This window comes from Theileria parva, chromosome 1 (assembly GCF_000165365.1).
Source record: "Theileria parva strain Muguga chromosome 1, complete sequence, whole genome shotgun sequence".
NCBI lineage: Eukaryota > Apicomplexa > Aconoidasida > Piroplasmida > Theileriidae > Theileria > Theileria parva.
Window position 1 is genome coordinate 664,986 of NC_007344.1, and position 23,152 is coordinate 688,137.

The 23,152-nt window shown below is 35.8% G+C and overlaps 10 protein-coding genes across 10 annotated transcripts; 3 read left to right on the forward strand and 7 right to left on the reverse strand.

Moving 5' to 3' along the window:
- Nucleotides 1-446: 446 nt before the first annotated feature.
- Nucleotides 447-4,452, forward strand: TpMuguga_01g00325 (uncharacterized protein). The gene has a single exon (XM_760759.2). It carries the CDS (start codon nucleotides 748-750, stop codon nucleotides 4,438-4,440), a length of 3,693 nt encoding a protein of 1,230 aa, XP_765852.1. The 5' UTR covers nucleotides 447-747; the 3' UTR covers nucleotides 4,441-4,452.
- A 195-nt stretch (nucleotides 4,453-4,647) lies between these two features.
- TpMuguga_01g00326 (emp24/gp25L/p24 family/GOLD family protein) lies at nucleotides 4,648-5,706 on the reverse strand. Its single transcript, XM_760760.2, has 3 exons — nucleotides 5,560-5,706; nucleotides 5,226-5,475; nucleotides 4,648-5,056 (listed from the first exon to the last, which is right to left on the reverse strand). Exons 1-3 carry the CDS (start codon nucleotides 5,677-5,679, stop codon nucleotides 4,665-4,667), a joined length of 762 nt encoding a protein of 253 aa, XP_765853.1. The 5' UTR covers nucleotides 5,680-5,706; the 3' UTR covers nucleotides 4,648-4,664.
- TpMuguga_01g00327 (uncharacterized protein) lies at nucleotides 5,699-12,530 on the reverse strand (the record flags this gene model as incomplete). Its single annotated transcript, XM_760761.2, has 5 exons — nucleotides 5,699-8,996; nucleotides 9,154-11,067; nucleotides 11,097-11,261; nucleotides 11,387-12,376; nucleotides 12,416-12,530. 5 exons carry the CDS (start codon nucleotides 12,528-12,530, stop codon nucleotides 5,782-5,784), a joined length of 6,399 nt encoding a protein of 2,132 aa, XP_765854.1. The 3' UTR covers nucleotides 5,699-5,781.
- Nucleotides 12,463-13,957, reverse strand: TpMuguga_01g00329 (uncharacterized protein). Its single transcript, XM_061304976.1, has 5 exons — nucleotides 13,537-13,957; nucleotides 13,254-13,459; nucleotides 13,091-13,178; nucleotides 12,950-13,039; nucleotides 12,463-12,913 (listed from the first exon to the last, which is right to left on the reverse strand). Exons 1-5 carry the CDS (start codon nucleotides 13,887-13,889, stop codon nucleotides 12,802-12,804), a joined length of 849 nt encoding a protein of 282 aa, XP_061161950.1. The 5' UTR covers nucleotides 13,890-13,957; the 3' UTR covers nucleotides 12,463-12,801.
- Nucleotides 13,958-15,351, reverse strand: TpMuguga_01g00330 (phosphatase family protein). The gene is made up of 9 exons (XM_061304977.1): nucleotides 15,199-15,351; nucleotides 14,942-15,103; nucleotides 14,873-14,911; nucleotides 14,775-14,841; nucleotides 14,534-14,694; nucleotides 14,367-14,465; nucleotides 14,311-14,330; nucleotides 14,043-14,280; nucleotides 13,958-14,009 (listed from the first exon to the last, which is right to left on the reverse strand). The coding sequence occupies exons 1-8, from the start codon at nucleotides 15,326-15,328 to the stop codon at nucleotides 14,233-14,235; spliced, it is 726 nt and encodes a 241-aa protein (XP_061161552.1). The 5' UTR covers nucleotides 15,329-15,351; the 3' UTR covers nucleotides 13,958-14,009; nucleotides 14,043-14,232.
- Nucleotides 15,352-15,438: 87 nt separating this feature from the next.
- On the reverse strand, nucleotides 15,439-16,901 carry NOB1 (Nin one binding (NOB1) Zn-ribbon like family protein). Its single transcript, XM_760765.2, has 3 exons — nucleotides 16,045-16,901; nucleotides 15,682-15,979; nucleotides 15,439-15,592 (listed from the first exon to the last, which is right to left on the reverse strand). Exons 1-3 carry the CDS (start codon nucleotides 16,686-16,688, stop codon nucleotides 15,455-15,457), a joined length of 1,080 nt encoding a protein of 359 aa, XP_765858.1. The 5' UTR covers nucleotides 16,689-16,901; the 3' UTR covers nucleotides 15,439-15,454.
- Nucleotides 16,716-17,901, forward strand: trappc3 (Bet3 transport protein). Its single transcript, XM_760766.2, has 6 exons — nucleotides 16,716-17,086; nucleotides 17,126-17,223; nucleotides 17,259-17,358; nucleotides 17,454-17,636; nucleotides 17,692-17,775; nucleotides 17,806-17,901. The coding sequence occupies exons 1-6, from the start codon at nucleotides 17,033-17,035 to the stop codon at nucleotides 17,836-17,838; spliced, it is 552 nt and encodes a 183-aa protein (XP_765859.2). The 5' UTR covers nucleotides 16,716-17,032; the 3' UTR covers nucleotides 17,839-17,901.
- A 15-nt stretch (nucleotides 17,902-17,916) lies between these two features.
- Nucleotides 17,917-18,895, reverse strand: TpMuguga_01g00333 (uncharacterized protein; the record flags this gene model as incomplete). Its single annotated transcript, XM_760767.1, has 3 exons — nucleotides 17,917-18,285; nucleotides 18,552-18,746; nucleotides 18,779-18,895. 3 exons carry the CDS (start codon nucleotides 18,893-18,895, stop codon nucleotides 17,917-17,919), a joined length of 681 nt encoding a protein of 226 aa, XP_765860.1.
- A 244-nt stretch (nucleotides 18,896-19,139) lies between these two features.
- Nucleotides 19,140-20,384, reverse strand: TpMuguga_01g00334 (uncharacterized protein; the record flags this gene model as incomplete). The annotated part of the gene is made up of 1 exon (XM_760768.1): nucleotides 19,140-20,384. One exon carries the CDS (start codon nucleotides 20,382-20,384, stop codon nucleotides 19,140-19,142), a length of 1,245 nt encoding a protein of 414 aa, XP_765861.1.
- A 521-nt stretch (nucleotides 20,385-20,905) lies between these two features.
- On the forward strand, nucleotides 20,906-23,058 carry eIF-2gamma (Elongation factor Tu GTP binding domain). The gene is made up of 8 exons (XM_760769.2): nucleotides 20,906-21,211; nucleotides 21,242-21,320; nucleotides 21,413-21,524; nucleotides 21,567-21,704; nucleotides 21,779-22,032; nucleotides 22,106-22,418; nucleotides 22,531-22,716; nucleotides 22,748-23,058. The coding sequence occupies exons 1-8, from the start codon at nucleotides 21,176-21,178 to the stop codon at nucleotides 23,016-23,018; spliced, it is 1,389 nt and encodes a 462-aa protein (XP_765862.1). The 5' UTR covers nucleotides 20,906-21,175; the 3' UTR covers nucleotides 23,019-23,058.
- Nucleotides 23,059-23,152: the final 94 nt, after the last annotated feature.

The following is a 23,152-nucleotide window of genomic DNA, read 5'->3' on the forward strand; positions in this document are numbered from 1 at the left end:
TACAGCGCCGTATCTGAACCAGGGAAGAATTCTATACCTTTCTCACACTCTAATCGGATTTCTCAATTTTTTACACTCATAACAAGGTATCTAACCCTTTCCCCAGCCAGTTTTTTCCATCTATACATTTCGGTTCTACCTTTTTTTATTTTGCCAATCTTTTCCTAATTTGATTTCTAAATTTATTATTTTTTTCTAAATTTGATTTATTAAATTGATTTCGTAAATTGATTTATTAAATTGATTTCGTAAATTGATTTCTTAGTTTGAGTTTATTTTCGTGGATTTGATTTTATCTTGATTGATTATTTGTTCTAATTTTAGTTCATTTTCTAATTTTAGTCGATTTTAACAATTGTTTGATTTATTTTAATTGGATATTTTTAAATCTTTGGGTTACTTTTCCTCCCCAACCGTGTTTTATTTACACTGCAGTCTTTTAAACAATTTTTCATTTTTTCAATACATACTACCGCTCTAAATCTTTCAGTAGCAAGTCACTCCTAAATCTCTCAAATTCTCGATTTTTTCCCATAATTTATTTTTTCCATACAAAATTTGACAATAAAATTGACCAATTCGACAATAAAATTGACAATAAAATTGGTTAATTTGATAATAAAATTGCCAATACAATTGACTAATTTGCCAATAAAATTGATTATTTGATGATGAAATTTTATGTTGTGTTTGAAGATGAGTTTGGATTTAGTTTTTTGATAGGATAAGCCCGAATCTCAAGTGAGAATGTCTAGTTATAAGGAGCAGATTTTACGTAGTCCCGGCCCTTTCGACTACTGCAAATGCAGATGCAATGTGCCCTATTACATCCCTTACAATTGCTTTCTAGATCAATCACATTCACATACACATTCACATTCTCACACTCAATCTCATTCACATTCTCACACTCAATCTCATTCCCATTCTCATGGTCACACACAATCTGATACAAGTGATGAATTGATAAATAAGTTTAAAAATCTAAAAACTCGTAACGACACGAGAAATGAACTGAGAAGTGAACTTAGAAGTGAACTTAGAAATGATGTGAGAAATGAACTGAGAAATGATGTGAAAAGTGATGTGAGAAATGAAACGCGTAATGAATTGGGAGATGTGTTTGAGGATTCTCCGTTATTGAGTGATGAGACGGATTTGACGTATTGTAATTTGGACAATGGTCTGGAGTGTACGGATTTTCTGGAGGGAATCCATTGCATTAACTGCGATAAACCCTTTTTAATGTACACAAACCTCGATTTTAAACTCTTTGATAACTGGATTAACTACGTCTTTTTTCACAACTCCATCAACCAACTCTCTCTCAACACCCCCAATGATCCCGATTCCCGACATCTAAATGACACAGATTACAAATTGAATGACACGGATTACAAATTGAATGAAGCGGATTACAAATTGAATGAAGTGTCCCACCTGAATAATGGAGGATATGACAGATTAAACGGTGACACGTGTTATAATAAGTTGAGTGATACGGTGGAGTATGAGTTAGTGGACGACATAATAAGTATCGGTGACATAATGAGTTCGATATTAATGTCAAGTGAGGAGACAATGTTCGGTATAATAAATAACATATCCCCTGGGGAACATTGCACAAATGAGAAGAATCAGTTATTTGACAGCGTAAAGCGGTTTTTACAGTACTGTCTCGGTGAAGACACTATAGTTCACTTAACAGGTTCCACGGCCTACGATATTGATATTGACTACTCTGAAGGTACGTCAGCCGCTGCTTATTCAGATCTTGACATTGTGTTACTGAGTAACTCATTTGGCGGAGATCCGAGGATAATATTACAGAAAGTGTACAGCGAGTTAACGAACATGCAACATGTGTTAAAAGAGAGAAATAAGTGCCCAATTTGGGTCCTGGCAGACTCTAACATAAAGCTTGTAGAATCAGCCAAGGTGCCAATAATAATAATCGAGACTAAAAACGGATTACTGTGCGACATCTCAGTTAACACTTTGTATCCCCTGTTACACACTGAGCTGTTTAAGAGTTACATCGACGAACATCCCATGGTGAGGCCCCTGATGAGGATTATTAAGCATTGGTTAATTGTACGTGGAATTCCAAACATGAAGGAGGGTGGGTTCCCGTCCATTCTCTGGATGTCACTCTTCAGCAACTCACTCGACGCCACTACTCTTAATACCGCCACCAGTAATTTAGAATACTCCTATCCATTCATTCATAGTACAGACGCTATTTCTACCGAGTTATTAGGTGACACGGTGAATTCTGGTGACGGTGCCAACTTGGGCAATTCAGTTACTGCCGACTTAGTGAATGATGTGAATGGCACAACGGCATTGACAAATACGACTTCACTAGTTGAAACACCATCCACACACTCGCCCAATTCCTCAACCACATTCTCACACACAAACACTGCAGACTCTAACCCAGCCGAACCAAACAACGCTGTAGACTCAAATAACCATTTTCACACAGCCAACTCAGATACACATACTTTAGATAATACTGCCACTGTTAACACTGTTGACACTGTTAACACAGTTGACAGTGGTGCCACAGTTGCCAGTGCTATAACGGATGTGGACCACAATACAACGGCGTATGATGAGGAGAGTAATAACGAGAATGAGAGTATGTATGAGGGTTCGGAGGGCTCTGAGGTGTACGAGGAGTTCAATTTTAACGAGACGTACAGAGAAATGTACATGTCAGAGTATAACAGAGGCTGTTCAATAGGCCAGTTGTGGGACCGTTTACAGGGCGGAAGAGGCGAGTACGGAATCCTATGCTCGTTGGAAAAGTGTTTCTACAATTTGTCAAAGGGCCTAAGTCTGATGGACATAGTGAACAGATTTACACATATTAAAAACGGCAGTGACTACGGCGGCATGTCAACTTTCTGTAAAAATGTCATAAGGCTCATTGAAATGGAGCCTAACGTACCCTACGGCACGTGGTTAGTTTACTTTTATGAACTTAACAGAGCTAAAGAATATATGAACTTATACGCCAAACGTCTTGAAATTTTGGTTACTCTGCTCTCTTTCCTCAGATTACTCACGAATCCCATGACACACAGTGACCCAGAGGGTCACACCATTGATCGTAGTGGTAACACCGTTAGCAATAATAGCTCAGCTGATTGTAACAGTGTGAGTATGTCGGATTTGGAGGATTTGGCGTCGAATATTTGTCATTCGTTTGGCTATGATTTATCGTATTTATGGGACTCCACGAGACAGGATCCACACGCTAAAGAAGAATTTAACCCCTTGTATCTGAATAATAAATACGCCTTTGGCTACTCACTGTCAAATGACAATCTTAACATTGAGACTATTTCCACAGATATCTCCACTGACACCGTAGCATCCGAACATACCGCCAAACCTAATCTCACCAGTAAACAGAATCTCAAACATCCAGATAACGATAAACTAGCTGATAAACTGAATACTGTTGACAAACTGAATACTACGTGTGATAATATGGATAAATGTGGTATGTCGGTGATGAGGATAATAGAGGACTTTGTGGTGCGAGTGTCGAGTATGTTGCGAATACAGTTGAAGAGTGCGGATTTGATACGTAATATAAAGTTGTTAACGTATCACATGTTCCAGCAGTTTAAGATAATTCCAAACGAGATATTTGAAAAGGCACATGACAATTTGTATACAATTCCCGTGTCAATAGACCCGCCAACGCCGATAGAAGATGATGTGACGGATTACTTTGGAGCTCAAAAGGGGAGTGGATTTGAAAGTTGCCTATGGAACGACAGTGGCTGGTACATAGTCGTGTTACAGGACAGCTTGTGCATAGTGAAGGTGATTAAAATCTGCATAGAGTGGGACTTCTGGTGGTCTAAGGAGTTTGTGAGTCGAAGAGACTCACGCTCAATTTTCCACGGATTTGTGTACCGACAGCTGAGATTAGATGACATGAAAAAGTCACAGCCGCAGTTACAATCACTGCACTCAGCTTCACGTGCTCAGTTTAACAGTAACAGTGTGAACTCCCCGTCAATCCTGATTAAGCGTGGGACTCTGGTGCTCTTTAACCCCTGTGACATTGTGAGCAAGTTACACGTGCTCAAAGTCGTTAAACATGAACAGTACATCAGTCCCTCACTGTATAGTACTGACTTTTACACTGGCGTAAAGTGCATTTACGTGTTACCCGGGTTCGAGGTTGACCGTTTCATGTGTTTTGACCAAATCGCACATAAACTGAAACACTACGTCGAATTCAGACCGCAAGTCAGCTTCTGCAAGCTCTGCGGAATTGTAAACATGAAGAAAATTAACCCGTACACAGAGTACAAAATACCTCAGAGGAAGCTCAGAAATGCCAAGTACGTACTCTGCAACCAAAAATACAACCACATCTACAACCTCATGCAATTCAGCCATAGCCTCAAATAATCTTATCAACAATATATTTATACTATATTTATGTGTATTTCTATAGTATTTACAGTGTATTTATGTGTATTTCTATAGTATTTACAGTGTATTTTTATAGTATTTACAGTGTATTTTTGTAGTATTTACAGTGTATTCATGAGTATTTACAGTGTATTCCTGAGTGATTCCAGGGTATATAAGTACTACGTATAGTTATTGAATATGTAAAATGTGTAGTAAATTTAGAGAATTCGTTTATTGGAAACGCTTTTCTTTACGTACCAAATGCTAACGAGTGAGCAAAGGAGAATAACAGTGAATTGAAGTAGCGCGTAGAGAAGTAATCTGCCTTGGGCCTTTTTAGTCGCGTTCATTTGCCTGTTATTGTGAGTCCAAAAGTATCTAAACTGGGAGTAAATGTTATCAATGTGTTCCTCAAGCTTCTTAACCCTGTTAAAGGTGTTCTCCACATGCTCAGTCTTCAAAATCGAGTGATCGTCAGTGCCAGTGGCAAAGGTCACTGACACCGGAGTCATCCAGTGCGTGTTTGTCAGAGATATTTCATAATCCCCGACCATGTTCGCGTCAACCGAAAACAAACCCTCAGGCGAGTCATTCGTATACAATACTTGGTCTGACCAATTATTAAACAAATTAAATTGTTACATAAATTAAATAAATTGTTAGTTAAGTTGTAAAATGATTAAATTTATTATTAAATTTGATTAGTTAAGTTGTAAAAATTAGTAAATATGATTAAAAATTAGTAAATATCATTGAAAAAAAAGTAGGAGAAAACGTACTGACGGGGGATTTAACGACGACTTGAACGCTTAGATAATCATCTTTGGAGGTAGTGAAGAACATGCCCTTGATGGTTGTGGGCTGTTTGAAAACAGTTTCGTAAAAGGTTTCACTGGATTTGGGCGGGACAATAACTGAAAGAAGCGATTTCGGGTGGAAGTCGGTCATTTTCTCGTTCCACTCGTTATAGTACGGAATATCGTCGTGGAAGTCCTCATCTCGCTCCAGAGAATCTGGCGGAGTCATGTCCTAAAAAATTATCAATTCAAATTACTAATTCAAATTATTAATTTAGTTAACAATTTTAATATTTAATTTTCAGAGTAAAGGTACAAAATCCTGTTCATAATCCTCTTCATAATTGCAAGAGGTGAACTTAACACCGAATGAGACGATTTTATGGAAAAAACACCAACTTGCTAGAAATATTAAAATACTTTTTAAACGGATCATTTTAAATATATAAAATGTATTTTATAAAAATTAAAACATTTAAAATATTCCACACTACCACGTTGGAACTCCTCATAATATCTTACATCCTACGATTAAATCTCAATTTCCCGAAATTTTATTCATCTCCCGAGTATTCAAACTCGTTTCTTCAGTGTTTAAATCTGTTTGCTGAGTGTTCAAACTCATTTCTTCAGTGTTCAAATTAACATCTTGGGTGTTTAAATCTGTATTTTGTGTATCTAAATTCACTTCTTGAGTGTTGAAATTAGTGTCCTGAGTGTTTAAATCTGTTTGTTGTGTATTTAAGTCAGTTTGTTGAGTGTCTAAACTCACCTCTTGGGTGTTAAAGCTAGTTTGCTGAGTGTTAAAACTATCCCCGGTGTTGAAATTAGTGTTCTGAGTATTAAAACTACTCCCCTCAGTATTAATACTCACTCCGTTAACATTTACATTATTGACCATATTCACTCCGTTGACATTTACATTATTGACCATATTCACTCCGTTGACATTTACATTATTGACCATATTCACTCCGTTGACATTTACATTATTAGGCATATTCACTCCGTTAACGTTTACATTGTTGATATTTTGAGTATTGAGTGAGTTGCGGTAAGAGTTGATGTGTTTAGTGTGTATTTGTTGGATGAGTTTGGACTGTTGTTTATTTTGAATGTGAGAGGAAATTCTCGCGGTAAGATCATCCACCAGAATCTGCGACATGTGTCTGAGCCATGCGTTTTGTGAGTGTTCAGAGTTATACAACTTGCAGTTAATCTCCAGCAACAGTATATCAGTCATGAGACTGGATACTGTGGTATAGTATTTATTTTTAACCCTTAGCTTGATAAGTGAGAGCCAAACGGGTTTCTGGATAACTTTATAATAATTTGGCGCAATAGTCTCTGAAATCCTATTCATAAACGGCTTATACCTATTCTCCTTCTCTATACTTATTATTATCTTATTGATTATCCTTATGTCTGACGTACTCAATACTCCACTATCGTCTCCGTTAACACCGGCCACTCCGCTGAGAATGTTAGGGTCAGTGGAATATTTGAGCCTGTGAATGTGGTCAAAAGTGTCTGCTGTACGTTTTCGTTTAGTTTCTGAAGGTTCCAGCGGGAATTCTACGTCAGAATCGAAGGAGGTGTTAACAGTGTGAAACAGAGACTCGGTATCCCTCATCAGCGCTATTGGCTTAGTTAACAAATCATCGTCAGAAGTGTCAACTTCAGGCTCCTTGCGCGTTTGTCTTGAAAGCGGGTCATGCTTAAGCTTGTCTCCAGAGTACAGTGGGCATTTAGGATTTGATGCGATATGGCCGGACTGTCCGCAGTTACGGCAAATACGTTTTCCGAAGTTATTGTTCACGTTACTCACGAAAATAGTTTCATTTGGGATATGCGTCTTCTTCTCTGCGCACTTCTTTCTCCACCTTAGGACTTTTGTCACATTTTCTTGGCCGTAGATGAACACTGCACGTTCACTTCCAAACGGTTCTGACGGTGTTTTCCTGCTCTGACGTAACCACATTAAGCCCAAAACCGGTATCAGATTACTGTCTTCAATCACTAAATCCAGATTCTTCTTCATATTAATTGACTCCTTCAGTAATCTCAACTCTTCCTTTTCCTTCTCTATGTCGTCCACCTTTTCTACAGAGTCGTTACCACCAGAGTCCATTCCAGACTTGTTCACGTTCATCAAATCGCTAGAGTCAATTCTATCCACTTTTTCCTCAGTGTAATCATCTGCGTAGTCTACATTTGCGTAGTCCACATTTGCGTAGTCTACATTTGCGTAGTCTGCATTTGCGTGTACCAGTGCTGACTTCTGCTTAAGTATTATTTGCCTTAGCTGCGACTGATACTCGTTGGGTGGAATTCTAAACTTGTTAGAATCATCAAAGTTCTTAACAACTCCGAAACCGTCCCGGTACTGTCTCACCAGTGCCACTTGATCCCAGCGTGGGAGCGTTTTAATCACCGCTTCACTTACTCCGTACATTAGCAGGCGCTTTGAAAGCTCGTCCATTGAGAGTTTTCTGAGATCCTCGTAGTTATTCCCGATTATGCTAATGTTATAAATGTTACTGCCCATGTTCGTGTTAATGTTAGTGTAAATCTGACGCTTTAGCAAGTTTATTGCTAAACCGCAGTTGGACGGGTCTCCTAAACCGTACAGTGAAAACTGGCCGTTCCCCTTCAGTACCATCCTCACGTCATTCGCTATGTTCCAACTACTCAACTTCAATATCTTCTCTATATACGACACCCTCACACTTATACCACTCAAACCATTATTCATACTATTGTTAACATTATTCATATTATTATTAACATTATTCACACTATTAGGATTATTCACACTATTAGGATTAACCTTGTCAATATTATTAAGATTATTAACCTTGTCAGCATTGTTAGTATTATCGATAACTTTAATATTAGCCTTGTCAATTGTGTCACTGGTTGGGGATGAGAGTCCGTAGAGGGTGTATTGGTTGAGTGGGATATTGAATTGTTGCAGTTTACTTGTGACGATATTTTGGTCAATGTTGAGTGTGGATAGCCTGGTGTAGTATTTTTTCTTGAGGCTTTTGAGCTTTTCAAATGCCTGGGACATGGAGCTGTTGAAGTGATTCTCCTGTTGTTGCAGGATTGAGCAAACCACTGAAATCCCTTCATGGCTCATTAGACGTCTAATTCCTCTGGATTTAATCCTGAATTTCTGGGCCCTGGTACTCTCCAGAGAGCATACGACTTCTGGCTTAATTGTCGCCTGGATCATCTTCTCCAGTGCTTGAGGACGCATACTGAAAATTGAAGTGCTTTCAACTTGTTTAAGCACTCCCGTAATCTCTTTCTCTGGAATCACTGGGTAAAACTTCTTCCTGGCTACTTTGCGTAGCCGTTTCATATCTGTCATAGGGTTAATCATTGCTGTCTTCAGTACCCAGGCCTTTAATAGTAACTTGTTATCCTCCAAATAATTCTTACTCTTTGGGTTATTTATTGTTATCTTAGGCTCACACTGGCCCACTGTGCATAACACACTATTGTCCAGTTCTCTAATATATAACAACTCTTCGTTAGAAGTTTGTTCACCTGCTGACTGGTTTGCCGGGTTATTTGTGGATCTCGTTATTATAAAGTCAAACATTGGCATTCCCAATCCCGTTATATCGTTATTATTATACAATACCTTGTTGTTAACAGGCGGCGGTTGGTTATTTTCCTGCTCCACTTGCGACTCCTCAGAATCGCCTTTATTCTCAGCATTCAAATTCTTTTTCCTCTCCACTTCTAAAATAATTTATATACTATTATAATATTATATTATTATATTGTTATATAATATTATTATATTGTGATAATACTATAATACTATAATACTATAATAATATAATACTGATAATAGTAAAGTAAAACTTGGTGATTATGACTATACTATAATTAGTACCGTTGATAGTGTAGAAGATGGGGGCTTTGAAGAGTGTGTTATCCACAATTGACTGCATTTCATTAGTTTTTAGGGTGTGATTAACTCCGAATAACTCATATTCGTTAGTGTAAACTACATTTCCTAGAACGTTCTCCTTCTGGTTTTGGTCACTGTTATCCTTATTACTGCTGGTATTAATATACGTATCAATTCTTGAGGTCATTCCGATGTTATTTAGTAGCAGCGGATACTGTTCAACGTATTCCAGGAGCACAACCCTGGTGTCATCTGTCAGGCTCAGGTCCGTTGAGTTTACAAAGTAGTTGCTGCAGTGGTTTTGAAGGCCGTCGACCATGTCATCATCCTTGTAATTCATATTTATTATTGATTTCACTGGTGGATGCGCTTGCCACTTCAGATGCCACTTCTGGTCCTCGTGGCTTTTCTTCCTGTTACCGCTGATTAAACTGAGCAAGGCGGTTCTGAAATCCAGTTTATGAAACCTTGCAAAGTGTATTTTAGCCTTATTTCCCACTAACGGCAGGATGTTGACCAGATTTCTAGCAACTCTCGTGTGTATTAATTCGCGTTTGTTAAGGATTTCATCGTCTTTTCCAATTTCATGTGGGCCCTGGGACAAATAATGTGCGTCAAACGAGTGATTTAAAATATCCAAGTAGTCACAGTTCTTGAAAAATGTGTTAACTTCACAGTACTCAACCATGGAATCGTATGTCCTGGAAGACTCGATATTCATGAAAGCGTTCTCAATATACTTTAAACTCTTTCCCATGTTAACCAATGCTAAGCGTGTTTCCTTACTCATTGTCTGTAATCTCTTTCTCCACTGTCTCCTGACGTCACTTTCCTTTCCAGTTAATAACACCGAGTCGTCCTTATCTCCCTTGTCATTGAGTCTGTCTACAAGGGAATCACTATGTTCGTCTTTATATGGCACATTTAGTAACAAATCCACCTTACTATCGGCATCTTCTGAAACGCTCGTATACACAATATTTGAAGAGTTTAAGTCATAGATTACGCTGTTAACCATCGCTATAACTTCTGGATTTTTGTAATGTAATAACAACTTTAAGTTTGTTTTACTTACTTTATACAACTTTAACAGCAGTCCTATGTTAGGATCGTCTTCAGATTTCTTGTCGGATTTGGATGATTGAGCATCTGAATCAGCTGTTACACCTGTGTAACCATAGGAATTCTTCATGCAATTTTCAAATTCTAAGAAATCTGAGAGTGTGAGTTTATGTTTAAGTTCATTTCTGTACTTGGTCCACCTGTAGTTGTAGTCGTAGAGATTAAGGCTTTGTCTTGGCATGTTAAACTCTTTCAACTCACCAAATAGTTCAGATACTTCGTCTCTCCTCTCCATAATGGGCTCAGCTGTCTCGGTCACTGACAACGTCTCCTTCGTCAGTTCTCGCTCTAATTCATTCTCTATATCATCCAACTCATTTTCCAACTCCAACTCTAACTCTAATTCATCTATTATATCCACCTTCTCCGATGATTCTTTCTGGTCCACCCGTACAGGTTCCAGTTGTTCAGCTCCTAATTCTTCTGGCTCTCCATTCAAATCATCTCCTACATCAAACTCTTCTGATAAATTTAATTCATCCTGTAAATCCAAATCTTTTACATCCAACTCATCATTTAAATCGGAATCATTTACATCCAGTTGATCCTGTAAATCCGAATCTTTTACATCCAAATCATCTTTTACATCCGATTCCTGTGTGTTTAATTCTTGTGCATTCAATTCCTGTGGATTCAATTCCTGTGTATTCAATTCTTGTGTGTTTAATTTAGATTGTTCTTCTTGATGTGCTGCAGGTTCTGATTGATCGGCTTGGTTATCATCTGGTTGATCTTGTTCATCGGAGGAGTCGTCATCGATTAGCCAGAAGAGGTCTGAAAAAATGATAAAAATAAAAAGATACTTTTATTTGTATTGTTTGAGATTTTTGAGGGATAGTTCATGAGTTGGTAAGGGTAAACTGTAATCTTTTGGTTTGAGAGTTTACGTAGTGATTTTCTCAGGGCTTTCAACTCAGTGTCAAGCTCGTCATCTGCGTCAAACAAATCCAAATCAACAACTACCTCGTCTGCATCATTATTGCCTAACTTCTAACTACTTTTATGCTTATAGTAAATTATGCTATTGTAAGATTAGGTAAAACGGGATAAATACGTTATGTATGGAAAATATGTTAGTGGTGGTGTGTAGTACCTGCGAGTGTGTAAAATCGGTTAATCGCCCATGCCATTTCCATATCTTTAATGGTCTTATTCACCTTTTTATCGGCTTCTAATTTTTCAGACTCTAATTTACCATCGGTTCGCTGTGCATCAGCTAGTTCTTCTAGGTGGGCAGGGTCAGTTTTAGGTTGTTGTGGAATTTGTAGAGAAGTTCGATGTTTGAGGTTGCCAGGGAATTTGAAAAGGGATTTGTTTTTTTCAATCATCTTCTTCCAGAGTTTGACTTGGCAGATTTCGCGGATTTCTGCTGAGGCAGTAACACCCTTGAAAGACTCATGAACCTCGGAAGTTTTGCGGCTCAAAGAGTGTTTTATGTGCTTCAAATCGCGTTTGGTAAAGTCTCGACTGTGTTCCTTCCCCCTTGAAAAATCCTTACCTAAACCCTCTTCCGATATAGATGGGACAAAGGGGAACATCGGGAGTATCCGATGGGGCTGAATCAGCTTAGAATCAGTCAAAGATTCTTTCTTACTTCCGTGGATCGGCTGCGGGTCGTATCTGAACATCTCCATTGTACCATCTTCTATCGCACTGCCGACATCCGACACATTATTAGATCCACCGTCACACACTTTGCCCTTGCCAACACCCGCCGAATTTTTTATCTTATTTTGTTGAAAAGCGCCAGGCGTATGCATATGTATCCCCTGAGGCGCTGAAAAAAACCCGTTCATCACTCCACCTTGGGAGCCGAACAGACTAATAGGCGCTGATGGACGAAGATTCACCTTTTTCTTGGCCTCATCTGGGTCATAGCTGAAGTCTTGTTCTCCATTATTAAATTTAGGTAAGTTTGAGAGGCTGAAGAAGGGAAGCGGAGCGGTCACCGGAACTTTATTATCAGGTTCGTTCATTTCTTCTTTATCTGCTAGCGGCTCGTAGTCAGAATCACTTTTTGGCATTCTATCTAAAAAATGCTGCGGCAGTTTTGGGAAACAGGAAAAAACATGGTAGATTAAAGCTAAAATAACTAAAAGCTTGAAAAATTAAACGAAATTACCGAGAATTATTAGTACAAAGGGTGAATAAATTTTAAAAAAAGTATACAATAGAGCTATTACATTAAAATGTTGTGAATTGGATAAAAAATCTAACTTGTGTAAATTATATCTCATGACAACAGGACCACTATAAAAAAGCACTCGACAAATATCTAGAAAATCAACTCTAAAAATTCCAGTCCTCGAAAACCTTTAAATTGATAAAAAATGATTCGTAAATTTTGATAAAAATCTTTTCTTGAAGTCGATTTGACTTTCGCGAAACACATTTGGCTTATTTTTTAACTCGCCATTTTCTCATCATTAGGACACTTTAATTTTTCAGAGGTCCCCTTTGCTTTTGGAATTTCCTGTTATTTGGAAGAAACTGACGGTTTGGTAAGTTTTATGGACCAACTCCTGGATTGTCAATTGGCAAAATATCAATAAATGCGTCTAAGAGAACGTCTTCCATTCCGGCCATTTTGTTAAACCACTCCTCCTTTTCATGGTCGTACCTGAAGAAAATTATGGCCACTAATTACTTTGTTTACCCTAACAGGTGTAATATACCATGAGCCAGGATGAAACACAGTCTCACGTTGATGTCAGAAATACCTTTCATTCTTGCAGCCACGCCTCCCCTAATCACTTGTTAAAATCAGCCCTTAACTAGCTTGTTTTAGAAAAATTACCTTTTGCCCACGTTTAAACTTTTCTCAAACTTTTCAGGTGTTTTAAGCCCTAATTTGTTTTCGGAGTCAATTACGCCTTTGATGAATCCTAAAGAATTTTTTACTCCTTAAAATTATCGTTTGAAAATGATTAAATCAAAATTTAAGCAAAACAAAGTTTAACCTGGACATAGGAATATTTCACCTAAATGGTAGTGTTGAGACGGTTTTTGAGGTGACCTGTTCTTATGAAAGTCTGACCTCAGGTACAACAAATCATCCCTTATGGAAATTATGTCAGTGGGCCCATCACCCCCAAGTTGCTTAAAATTAATTCTTTTCATGTTTTTTTCGTCTTCTATGAATATATCTAGCATGAAATCGTCGACTCTAAAATTACAGATTAATTTTGTCTTTTATAGTGTGAATGTGTAAATAAACGCTTGATTTCCCAAGTCTTAACTAACTCGAGCTCTTGTTTGTAGCATTTCGCAGCCTTGAATAACATTAAACAGTCTACGTCAATCTCTTTTTGTTTATTTGTTATTGTTACTTTGTCTTCCTTAAATACTTTATTTAAGTTTGCAGATTCAGAAATTTGACCGAATTTACTGTCGTCAAAATTTCCCAATTTCGAGAAGAATCTCGTTTTACTAGAAAGATATTCCTTATTCTCGATGTTCTCGGTGTGCAATTTTCTCGAATTAAGGGTAAAACTGAGCCTTTTACTAGAAAGGGAAGATTCCACTCCGAAACTGGTGGATAATGTCTTAAAAAACACAAATACACAAGAATACACAAGTTTTAAAATTATTTTCATAATCTACAGGGAAGAATCTATAAATCTACATTTTATATTAATAAATAGTGCAATGTGTAATAGATTACACCTCCAACAATAAAATGGCGTTGGGTCGAAAAAGTTACATTCCCGAAAGCGCTAATTCCGATCTTGAAATTATGATCAAAATACCTGATACTACTATCGCCAAAAACCCCAATCCTACCACACTTGCTATTACCAAAGTTACTAACCTATACAAATTATTCCATCACCTTTACTGCATACATCTCACTGTTAGTATAACTTAATAGTATATATATAATAGTATAGTATATGTTAAATTTTATGTGTAAAAAAACTTGTTGATTTTATGTGTGTTCTACATTTGAGGAGTTTCTTTTGGTGGTAATATCTCTCCAGTGACTCTCTAATTTGGTTAAAAATATCAAAAATTTACCTTTGTAACGAAAGATGTGCCTAAAACGGATGAAATAATTAAATAAAATATCTTACATTTTTCAACTGCAATTGCTAATTTTTCATTTTGTAATAGATTTTGACACATTGGATAAATTGATGACACTACTTTTGTACTCAAATAAGGCTCAACTCCTATCAAAATTAATTCTATTAGGGTTTACATTGTTATAATAATAAGGTTGGTAACATAAAAAATTTACCTTTGTTCCACTTAATAACAACATCAGGATCCTGTTTAGTGTATACGATAATAATTCCATCTTCACATTTCTGATGACTTAACTTCCAACGGTCTAACAACTCATCTGCCAAAGTGCTCAAATCCTCTCTTGGTATTCGATTTATCAACGCCACTCCTATCCTATTCATCATTTAACATCTATTGTTAATAATTTGATAATATAATAACATTTTACTACTAATTATATTAGTGCGAAATACTTGTAAGGGACGTCACCAAACCCTTCACAGTGATGGATAGAGTTGAGTCGTTCTAGGCTCAAAAGTTCTGAAATAGTGTCAATTATGGTTAAAGTTACCGTCTAAACGATCAGCCTCTGAGTTATTTAAAACCTTGTCTGAAGTATAATTAACTTGTGGTTACACACCTGGGTCACAAACGTACGACTCTTGCACATTAACCCTGTTACATTCAATAGGGTTCATGAACGGGTTTGGAAAGTTTTCCAAAGTAGTTTTCTTAGCAACTAGCGGCTCAGAATAGTCCGATAAGCTTGGAGATTCCTCGTTTGGTAACATCTGGTCCATGTCTTCAAATTATCAATATTAATTCCAAATTATAATAGAATATATTATACAATAAATTGTTAAATAAAAATAAAGATAGTATAAGTGATAAAAATACCTGGAAGGGAACCCAGTTCGAGCATGACGGTGTTTGTATGCTTTGAAATTCCATATTTTACAAGTGGAGAAAGAGTTGAAAAAAATATACTAAAATATAAAATTTTGAAAATTTTGAGTAAAATTTCCATTTAAATAAAAATTACACATTTTTTTAAAATATATAAAATGTGTAACATCACCATACACACTCACCAATATAAAATCAATTATGGACTAACTTATTGTTTAAAAAGTTTAATATTTGTTGTAAAATATTATTTTGATTTTAAACTGCGTTTATGTCTTTGAATCCAGCGATTTGAGTTTGGATTCCCTCTCCCCAGTCCGACAGTAACATTAGTAAAACTTGAAACTGCAGTTGTAGATGATATATTATTTTCTTTAGTATCTTCCTACAAATTTATTAACACATTTTATACCAATTTTATACTATTTTAGAATAATATAATTATCTTGGTATAAATCAGTAAATAAAATTTACGGCATAAAAATGTGATAGTGGATCATCTTTATTTTTGCGATTAATATTTCTCATGTAATTTTTAAATGCAGGCATTAAAAGTTGATCTTCAGCTGTAATGTATGGTTTATCCGTTCTGCCTGTTGCCGGCTTAGGCTGCGTATAAATAGTTCCTCTGGTGTTAATCCACTTCCTTGTATCCCTTGCGATGATTTCTGAGGTCTCTGAGTCTACTGTTATTGGCACTCGCTCAACTGTTGCGTTACCACATTTTGAACAAAACTGTCTACAGGTATTCGGATACACTTCATAACATGCCCTAAAACATTTTTACAGAGTTATATAATAAAAATGCTTATACACTAATTATGGTAGTGAAGTTACCTGCACATTTGTCCCCATCTTCGAATGGATTTGGCGACAAACCCGTCAAGAGTAATAACGTTAAGTCCCATTTGAATGAGTACATTTTGCATAGCAAAGTCGGTGGTCATGCAAGAGACGGTTTTAGAGGCGGATTTCTTGACCTGAATGTTGTAACTGTTAACGTTATGGGACCCGATCCAACAGTCAAAGCCAATGTGATTCAGATCCTTTTTAGATTTGTTTTTTGAATTATTTGTCTGTTTGTCAATTTTAAGGGTCATAGGAGCTTCCCTCAAACATGATAAATCTCCAGTTTCTATTTGTAATCTCCGGGTTAGAGCTATACATCCGATATCGTTATTGGATAAAAAGGGCAAATCTCCCGTTAAACTTGCGAAGTTCCTCACAAAGGAAACATCCTCGGGAGAAGGTTCACGAACTATGGGAGTATAAACAGTTCTAATTGAAGATTCCAATGGGTTCTTTTGCCTATATTTCTCAATCTCCGACTTTATTCCGCTAGTCACATATATTTTACAGCCGGATTTATCCAGATAAGTGGAACGACAGTATGCTCCGGTATCGACAACCAGGGCCTTTTCATTTTCAGAATCTGCTGATTGAGATTCCGATGAATTTTTTCGTGAATTCAAATCCATCATAGGTTATATTAGCAATATTTTAAATTAATTTAATGACATTTGGATAAGAAAACTAATTTTGGAAAAATAAAGAAATTTGAAGATTCTAAAATTTGTAGAATTTAAAATAGTTAAAAATATGAAATATAATACACTAAAGTAAAAAAAGCACAATGAACAAAATAAAACTAATAACGATTTATATTTATACTTTAATATAAAAATGAATTTATCATAAAATTTTGATTAATGTTGTAGAAGGCAATTAGTACCTGATATTGCTAATGTTGGCCGATATTTAGTAAATTTAACCATTATCCATAAAATTGTACTAATACAATATTAATTAAATTATTTTAATGTAAATGGATAATTATTCGAAGTTAGGTGCAAACGCATTTGCGAAGATGGAGAAGGTGGTACGTAAATAATTATTACTGAATATTTAACATTTTTAGAACTCAGAACTGTTTTGTCTGACTTATGGTTCAATGATAAGTCAGCTTGTACGAGATAAGGAGCATAGCGATGCTGTAAACGAGCATTTGATATTGATGTTAGTTTTTGTGTATATTTTTCAAAATTTATTAGGGGTAAAAATATAGGCAGTAAACTTGTAGACGAACTACTCGCCAAACTTGGCTGTGTTCCATGTACAGATTTTAGAAGTACCGTTGAAGTTATCGCAAAAGTATACCAATTTTCATCTCTAACCCATTTACTCAAACACATTTATATATTTTTAACTAATTTTCTGTATATATTTAATTGTATTCAATGGATTAGGTCGGGTTTAAGATGTTTTTGGGAATCTCTGGGAATGTTGTGGAGGTTGACCAGGAGAATAAAGTGTACAACATTACGTTCCAGGAAAATCCACTGGACCAATTTGTAGAATTGCCTGAAACTTTAAAGGATTTAAACTACTCTAATATTTTTTGTGGAGTAATTATCGGAGCTCTAGACCAGGTTATTATACTATTACTATATACATAGTGACCAAAATGTTTTAACGTAATTTTAGCTCCAAATGAAGGTACAATGTTACTTTGTCAAGGACATGTTGAAAGGAGATGATGTTTATGAGATTACAATAAAACTTGAAGAGGTATTTTATCACTGGTTTATGTATTTGTAGGTGGTTAAGGAAACGTTATCAGATGAAGAATGAATTTTGAATATTTTTAATTTCATATCACACAAAATTAAAATTTAATCTTATAACAATATTTAATTAACCTTAATCATACTATTCCTCAACTTCCTCTTCGTCTTCACCGTCATCCTCCTCTTCATCTTGTGGCTCCTCGGTCTTTTCCGGCTCCTTAGGTTTCTCTCGCTCTTTGGGCTTTTCAGGCTCTTTTGGCTTCTCTGGTTGAATTTCTGTGTTTTTAACTTCAACCTTTGCTATTTCTACCGGTGGAACAACCTGAGCCGGTGGTGGAGGAGGTGGTGGAGGTGGAGGTGGCGGAGGCGGAGGCGGATCTGGAGGAGCTACCAAGTTAGAAATACCACGAATTATAGGCTTAAAGATGTTCCCTAAAAAACTTAGAAATAAACCCCTATTTTCAGGCGGCAAACTTTCATTTATGGATCTCAGGCTTTTATCCATTATGTCCTAAAGTATATTTATTTTGAATTTAATACCTGATGGTCATAGGTTGTCCCATATCGCACACCGAAAACGATTAACGATAAAGCCAAAATTTTTAAAAATCTCATCTCAAAATTTAAATAAATCTATTATCCTAAGTGAAAAATGAACATTTAATATAAAATTTTTGTGTATTTTAAATAGATTGGTGAAATTTCAACTAGAATATTCGTATACTTATAATGGAAGAAAATTCAATTATTAGATTCAAGTTCAATTTATATCGAGACAAGGTCATACTCTTTTTCCTTTCTTTGTAATGCGTTTTTAAAAGGCTTACCAATTTTGTTTAATCGTTTTTTGAACCTTTTGAGGTTTTTACGACCAGGACTTGTATAAGCTGGTTTCAGTTTATTAGACTCATTTGGCTCATAAATTTTCTTCATTACCAAATTTATAATACCTGCTTTGCACTCATTAAGGCACTAAAAAGCACAGTTAAGATATATAAACTAACTGATATTGCATCGAAGTCATTTCTCGTGGCGTCGTCACTAGGCGGAGTATTTCCACAAGCTTTAAAGCAAATGTCATAAATGCGTTCGTTTACGGAAACCTCTGATTTGACACTCATAATTAAATAAAATAATGTAGAAAAAAATATTAAATTACAAAATAAATTCATTTCATCGTGTTTTATAATTTAAACTAGAAATTAAAGTGTCAACACACATAAATATTTTTTTGTGGAATTTATTTTCAATTTTCTGATCTGACAAAAATAGATAAAAATTGACCAATAAATGAATGAAATACTACATAAGGAATATATTACATTATAAAAGTTGTATTACACTTTAGTATAAATCTTTAGGTAGTTACAAGTATTTAATTTCATCTTCACTCAATAGACGACCATACTGGTCTTTAAAATACATAGTCATTGAGCCCTTTACCTTCGGAGCTTCAGTACCCTCGTCTTTTCTCAGTTTACAAGGTTTTGAGCCTTTACGGCCGCACTCCTTTATCTTTTCCTTGACTAAATTAAATTTACTATTGCAAGACTTACGAGCAACAGCAGAGTTTGTTTTTAAATGAGCATTCAAGCGGTAAACTCCTTGCCTAGTCATACCCCCTATGTTTTTCAAAATTTGAGCCTGTTTTGATAGAATATCCCTTGATGAGTTCCTCAACTTGCCCCTAAACTGAGACGATGACAATGCATATCTTGATGATAGGCCAGTTGGATTACTTGTTGTACTACTTAATTCCGGTTCTACAGGAGCTTTGGATTTGGATGTTTTGTTTCTAAACTCATTTACTACCCTCATTGTGGAAACCTTCGTCCTATCCGCTACTTTTTCCAGGGTTTTTCCTGCTTTGGATAAAGTGTTTCTTGCATTTTTCCTAAGTTTTTCGAGATTTGATTCATTAGATTTGGGTAGATCATATGGCTTTACATAGTGCATGCCGTCGTAACTAGCAGGTGTGTGAATGGGTTCAGGCCCTGCATCTTCTTCATCATCTGATTCATCATCAGAAACACTTACCATGCCACCCCTGTAAATTTTTTCTGCTTTAGTATCCGGAGTATAATCGTCATATGGAGTATACCCGAATGTGGTGAAATTACCCCTAGTAAGTGGCTCAATGACCTTTGTTTCGTCTGAAAAAGTTACTTTTTTCTTTTTATTGTTTCCAGAACTTGTGCTTGGCATGTCTTTGCTAACGGTAACAACTGATTTCTTCTTAGATTCAATGGGAGATTTACCTCCTGGAATCCTTATCACGTCCTCCTCCTTAATACTCTCAAGTTTAACATTGCCCTTAGGACCGACAGAATCGGTTAACTTCTTAACCAATACAGGGTTAGGCTCAAAAGGCGGACCAACTGTAGTTTCAACCTTAACCAAAGGCCTCTTTGGTACCATCAGAGTCTCACTAGTGAAGTCAACTTCATGTCCAGATCCACCAGGTAAAGTTGTGTCAGGTATTGCCTTGCTTAAACTGTCATCTGCGGTAGGGTCTGCATAGGCTGCAAAGGTTGTGTTACCAGTTATAAAAAACTCAGAAACCAATTTGGAGACTATTGCGAGTAATATAACTCTTTTGATAAATGCCATTTATATATATTAGCTAGAATCTAATTACACATTAAGGTAGAAAGGTGTTGTTAAATATAGATTAAAATAAAATTTATCAACTTTTAAGTACAAATTATATATAAAATCGATACTAATAAATAAAAGGCAGGAAAAAAAGATCTAAGAGGAGGAAGGATCTTGAGAATTTTTTTAGTATCTCTGAAGCAACTGAGAAAAAATTTAGGAAAAAAAGGAGCCATGTCTTGATATGACAACAAATAAAATGTAAATATTAAAAATAATCTAAAATTAGGTAAAAATCGTTCTAAAATAAATAAACTAAAGGAAATTTGTGGAATACTTTTAATAAGAATCCTATAGACAGTTGGAGAAGTATTTAACCAACTAAGTACTTAAAATACATATTTCATAAAATATAAGTCAAGTTATACTTTATATGGTGTAAAAAATAAAAGTTGTTGATAAATAAAGCATTGTTTAACAATGATTAATTTCCCCACACATCTAATGTAATTAGATAAATTAGAAACTATTAAATCATTGGATTCCAATAAAAAATATTTATTATGATCAATTAGTTATTATATGAACTGATTTTACGGTTCCTTTTCCTCCACGATGAGCTTAAATCTGTAAATAATTACGCTTCCCCAAATCAGTTACAATTTCAGGGTAAATAAATGCTTGTTATATAAAATTGAAGAATCATTTCATATTATTCAAATACTTTCAAGTCTATAATTGTCATTTGTAAATTTATTTCTTCATACTATTGTGTTTCAATCCTTCCATAAGTTGTTTAAATTAATATGACCACGAACGCTGAAGATCATTTGCTAAAACAAGTATTTTTGTTTTTATATACCAAAATTTAGGATCTTTCCACTTTAGATGTCACCAAACTCACATCTTTAACTCCCGAAGTTATCAGCAGACAGGCCACTATTAACATAGGTAATAATTTACATAGTCTTCCACATTTATAAACACTAAATAATTATACATTTTACCGCTATTTCCCCTTTAAATATGATTATTTTGTTTAGGAACAATTGGCCATGTCGCTCACGGTAAATCGACAGTCGTGAAAGCCTTATCCGGTGTTCATACAGTACGTTTTAAACACGAAAAGGAACGTAATATAACAATCAAATTAGGGTAAGGCAATACTTCCTGACGTATACTTATAATAATCCATAGGTACGCAAATGCTAAGATATATAAATGTACTAACCCCGAGCATGAGCCGCCAAGTTGTTATAAATCCTACGGAAGTAGTAAAATAGACGACCCACTGTGTGAAAAACCAGGATGTGGACATAAAATGGAGTTAAAAAGGTACCAAATCCAAGCATATTATAGTATACCAAATATAGTATAAGACCAGTCAACATTATCTAATAATTTGATAGACATGTATCATTTGTCGATTGCCCTGGTCACGATATATTAATGGCTACGATGTTAAACGGAGCTGCAGTAATGGACGCAGCGCTTTTGTTGATTGCCGGTAACGAATCTTGCCCTCAGCCCCAAACCAGTGAACATCTTGCAGCAGTTGAGATTATGAGATTGAAGAATATATTAATACTTCAAAACAAAGTTGAGCTCATTAAAGAGTCCCAGGCACTCTTAAGACAGCAGGAAATCAAAAAGTTCATCTCAGGTACTATATACGAATAATAGTAGACGGGTACACAAGTAACCATTAAATTTATTGGTTTTGATGAATTCTGTAGGAACAGCAGCTGACGGAGCCCCGATTATACCTATTAGCGCAGTTTTGAACTACAATATTGATGTAATCAGCGAGTATTTGGTGACCCAAATAGCTGTCCCAAAACGCAACTTTACCGTCCCACCACAGATGATAATCATAAGGTCATTTGATGTGAATAAACCAGGAGAGGAAATTGAAAATTTACAAGGCGGCGTGGCAGGAGGCAGCATACTCTACGGAGTATTGAAAGTTAACGACGAAATTGAAGTCAGACCTGGCATAATTTCCAAAGACCAAAATGGACAAATCACATGTACATCAATCAAATCAAGGTACTTTACTACATACCCAAAACGTTTGAATAATGTACACAATATCACAACAATTTCGGATAATTTCCACAATTATAATTTCCATGCTACTATAGTAATAACTTGTGTTTAGAGTGATATCGTTGTTTGCGGAGCAGAATAACCTCCAGTATGCAATACCAGGAGGTTTAATTGGGGTTGGTACAACCATGGATCCAACATTGACAAGAGCAGATCGATTAGTAGGACAAGTGATAGGATATATAAATACTCTTCCAGATTGCTTTATAGAAATTGAGGTTACATACTATTTGCTAAGGTAATAAAACAGTACAAGAATAATGTTTTAGGAGGTTGCTGGGTATCAAGGTCACTGACAATGATAAGAACGTTAAAGTGTCGAAACTCAAAAAGAACGAATTTTTAATGGTAAATATCGGATCAACGTCAGTTGGGGGAAGAGTTACAGGAATTAAACCAGACATGGCAAAGTTCGAGTTAACAGGACCCGTGTGCACAAGAATAGGTGATAAGGTGGCAATCTCAAGAAGAGTAGATAAGCACTGGAGATTAATCGGCTGGGGACAAATCAACAAGGGAAAATCACTGCAATTAATCTAAATCTGTAACAAGTAATATAATGGATAATATATAATAAAAATAAAACATTAAAACAAAATGCTAAAGTGCGTGTGAATGACAAAAAAGGTGTGTGCTGTACGTAAACAACGTAAAATTACAAATTGCAACAATTT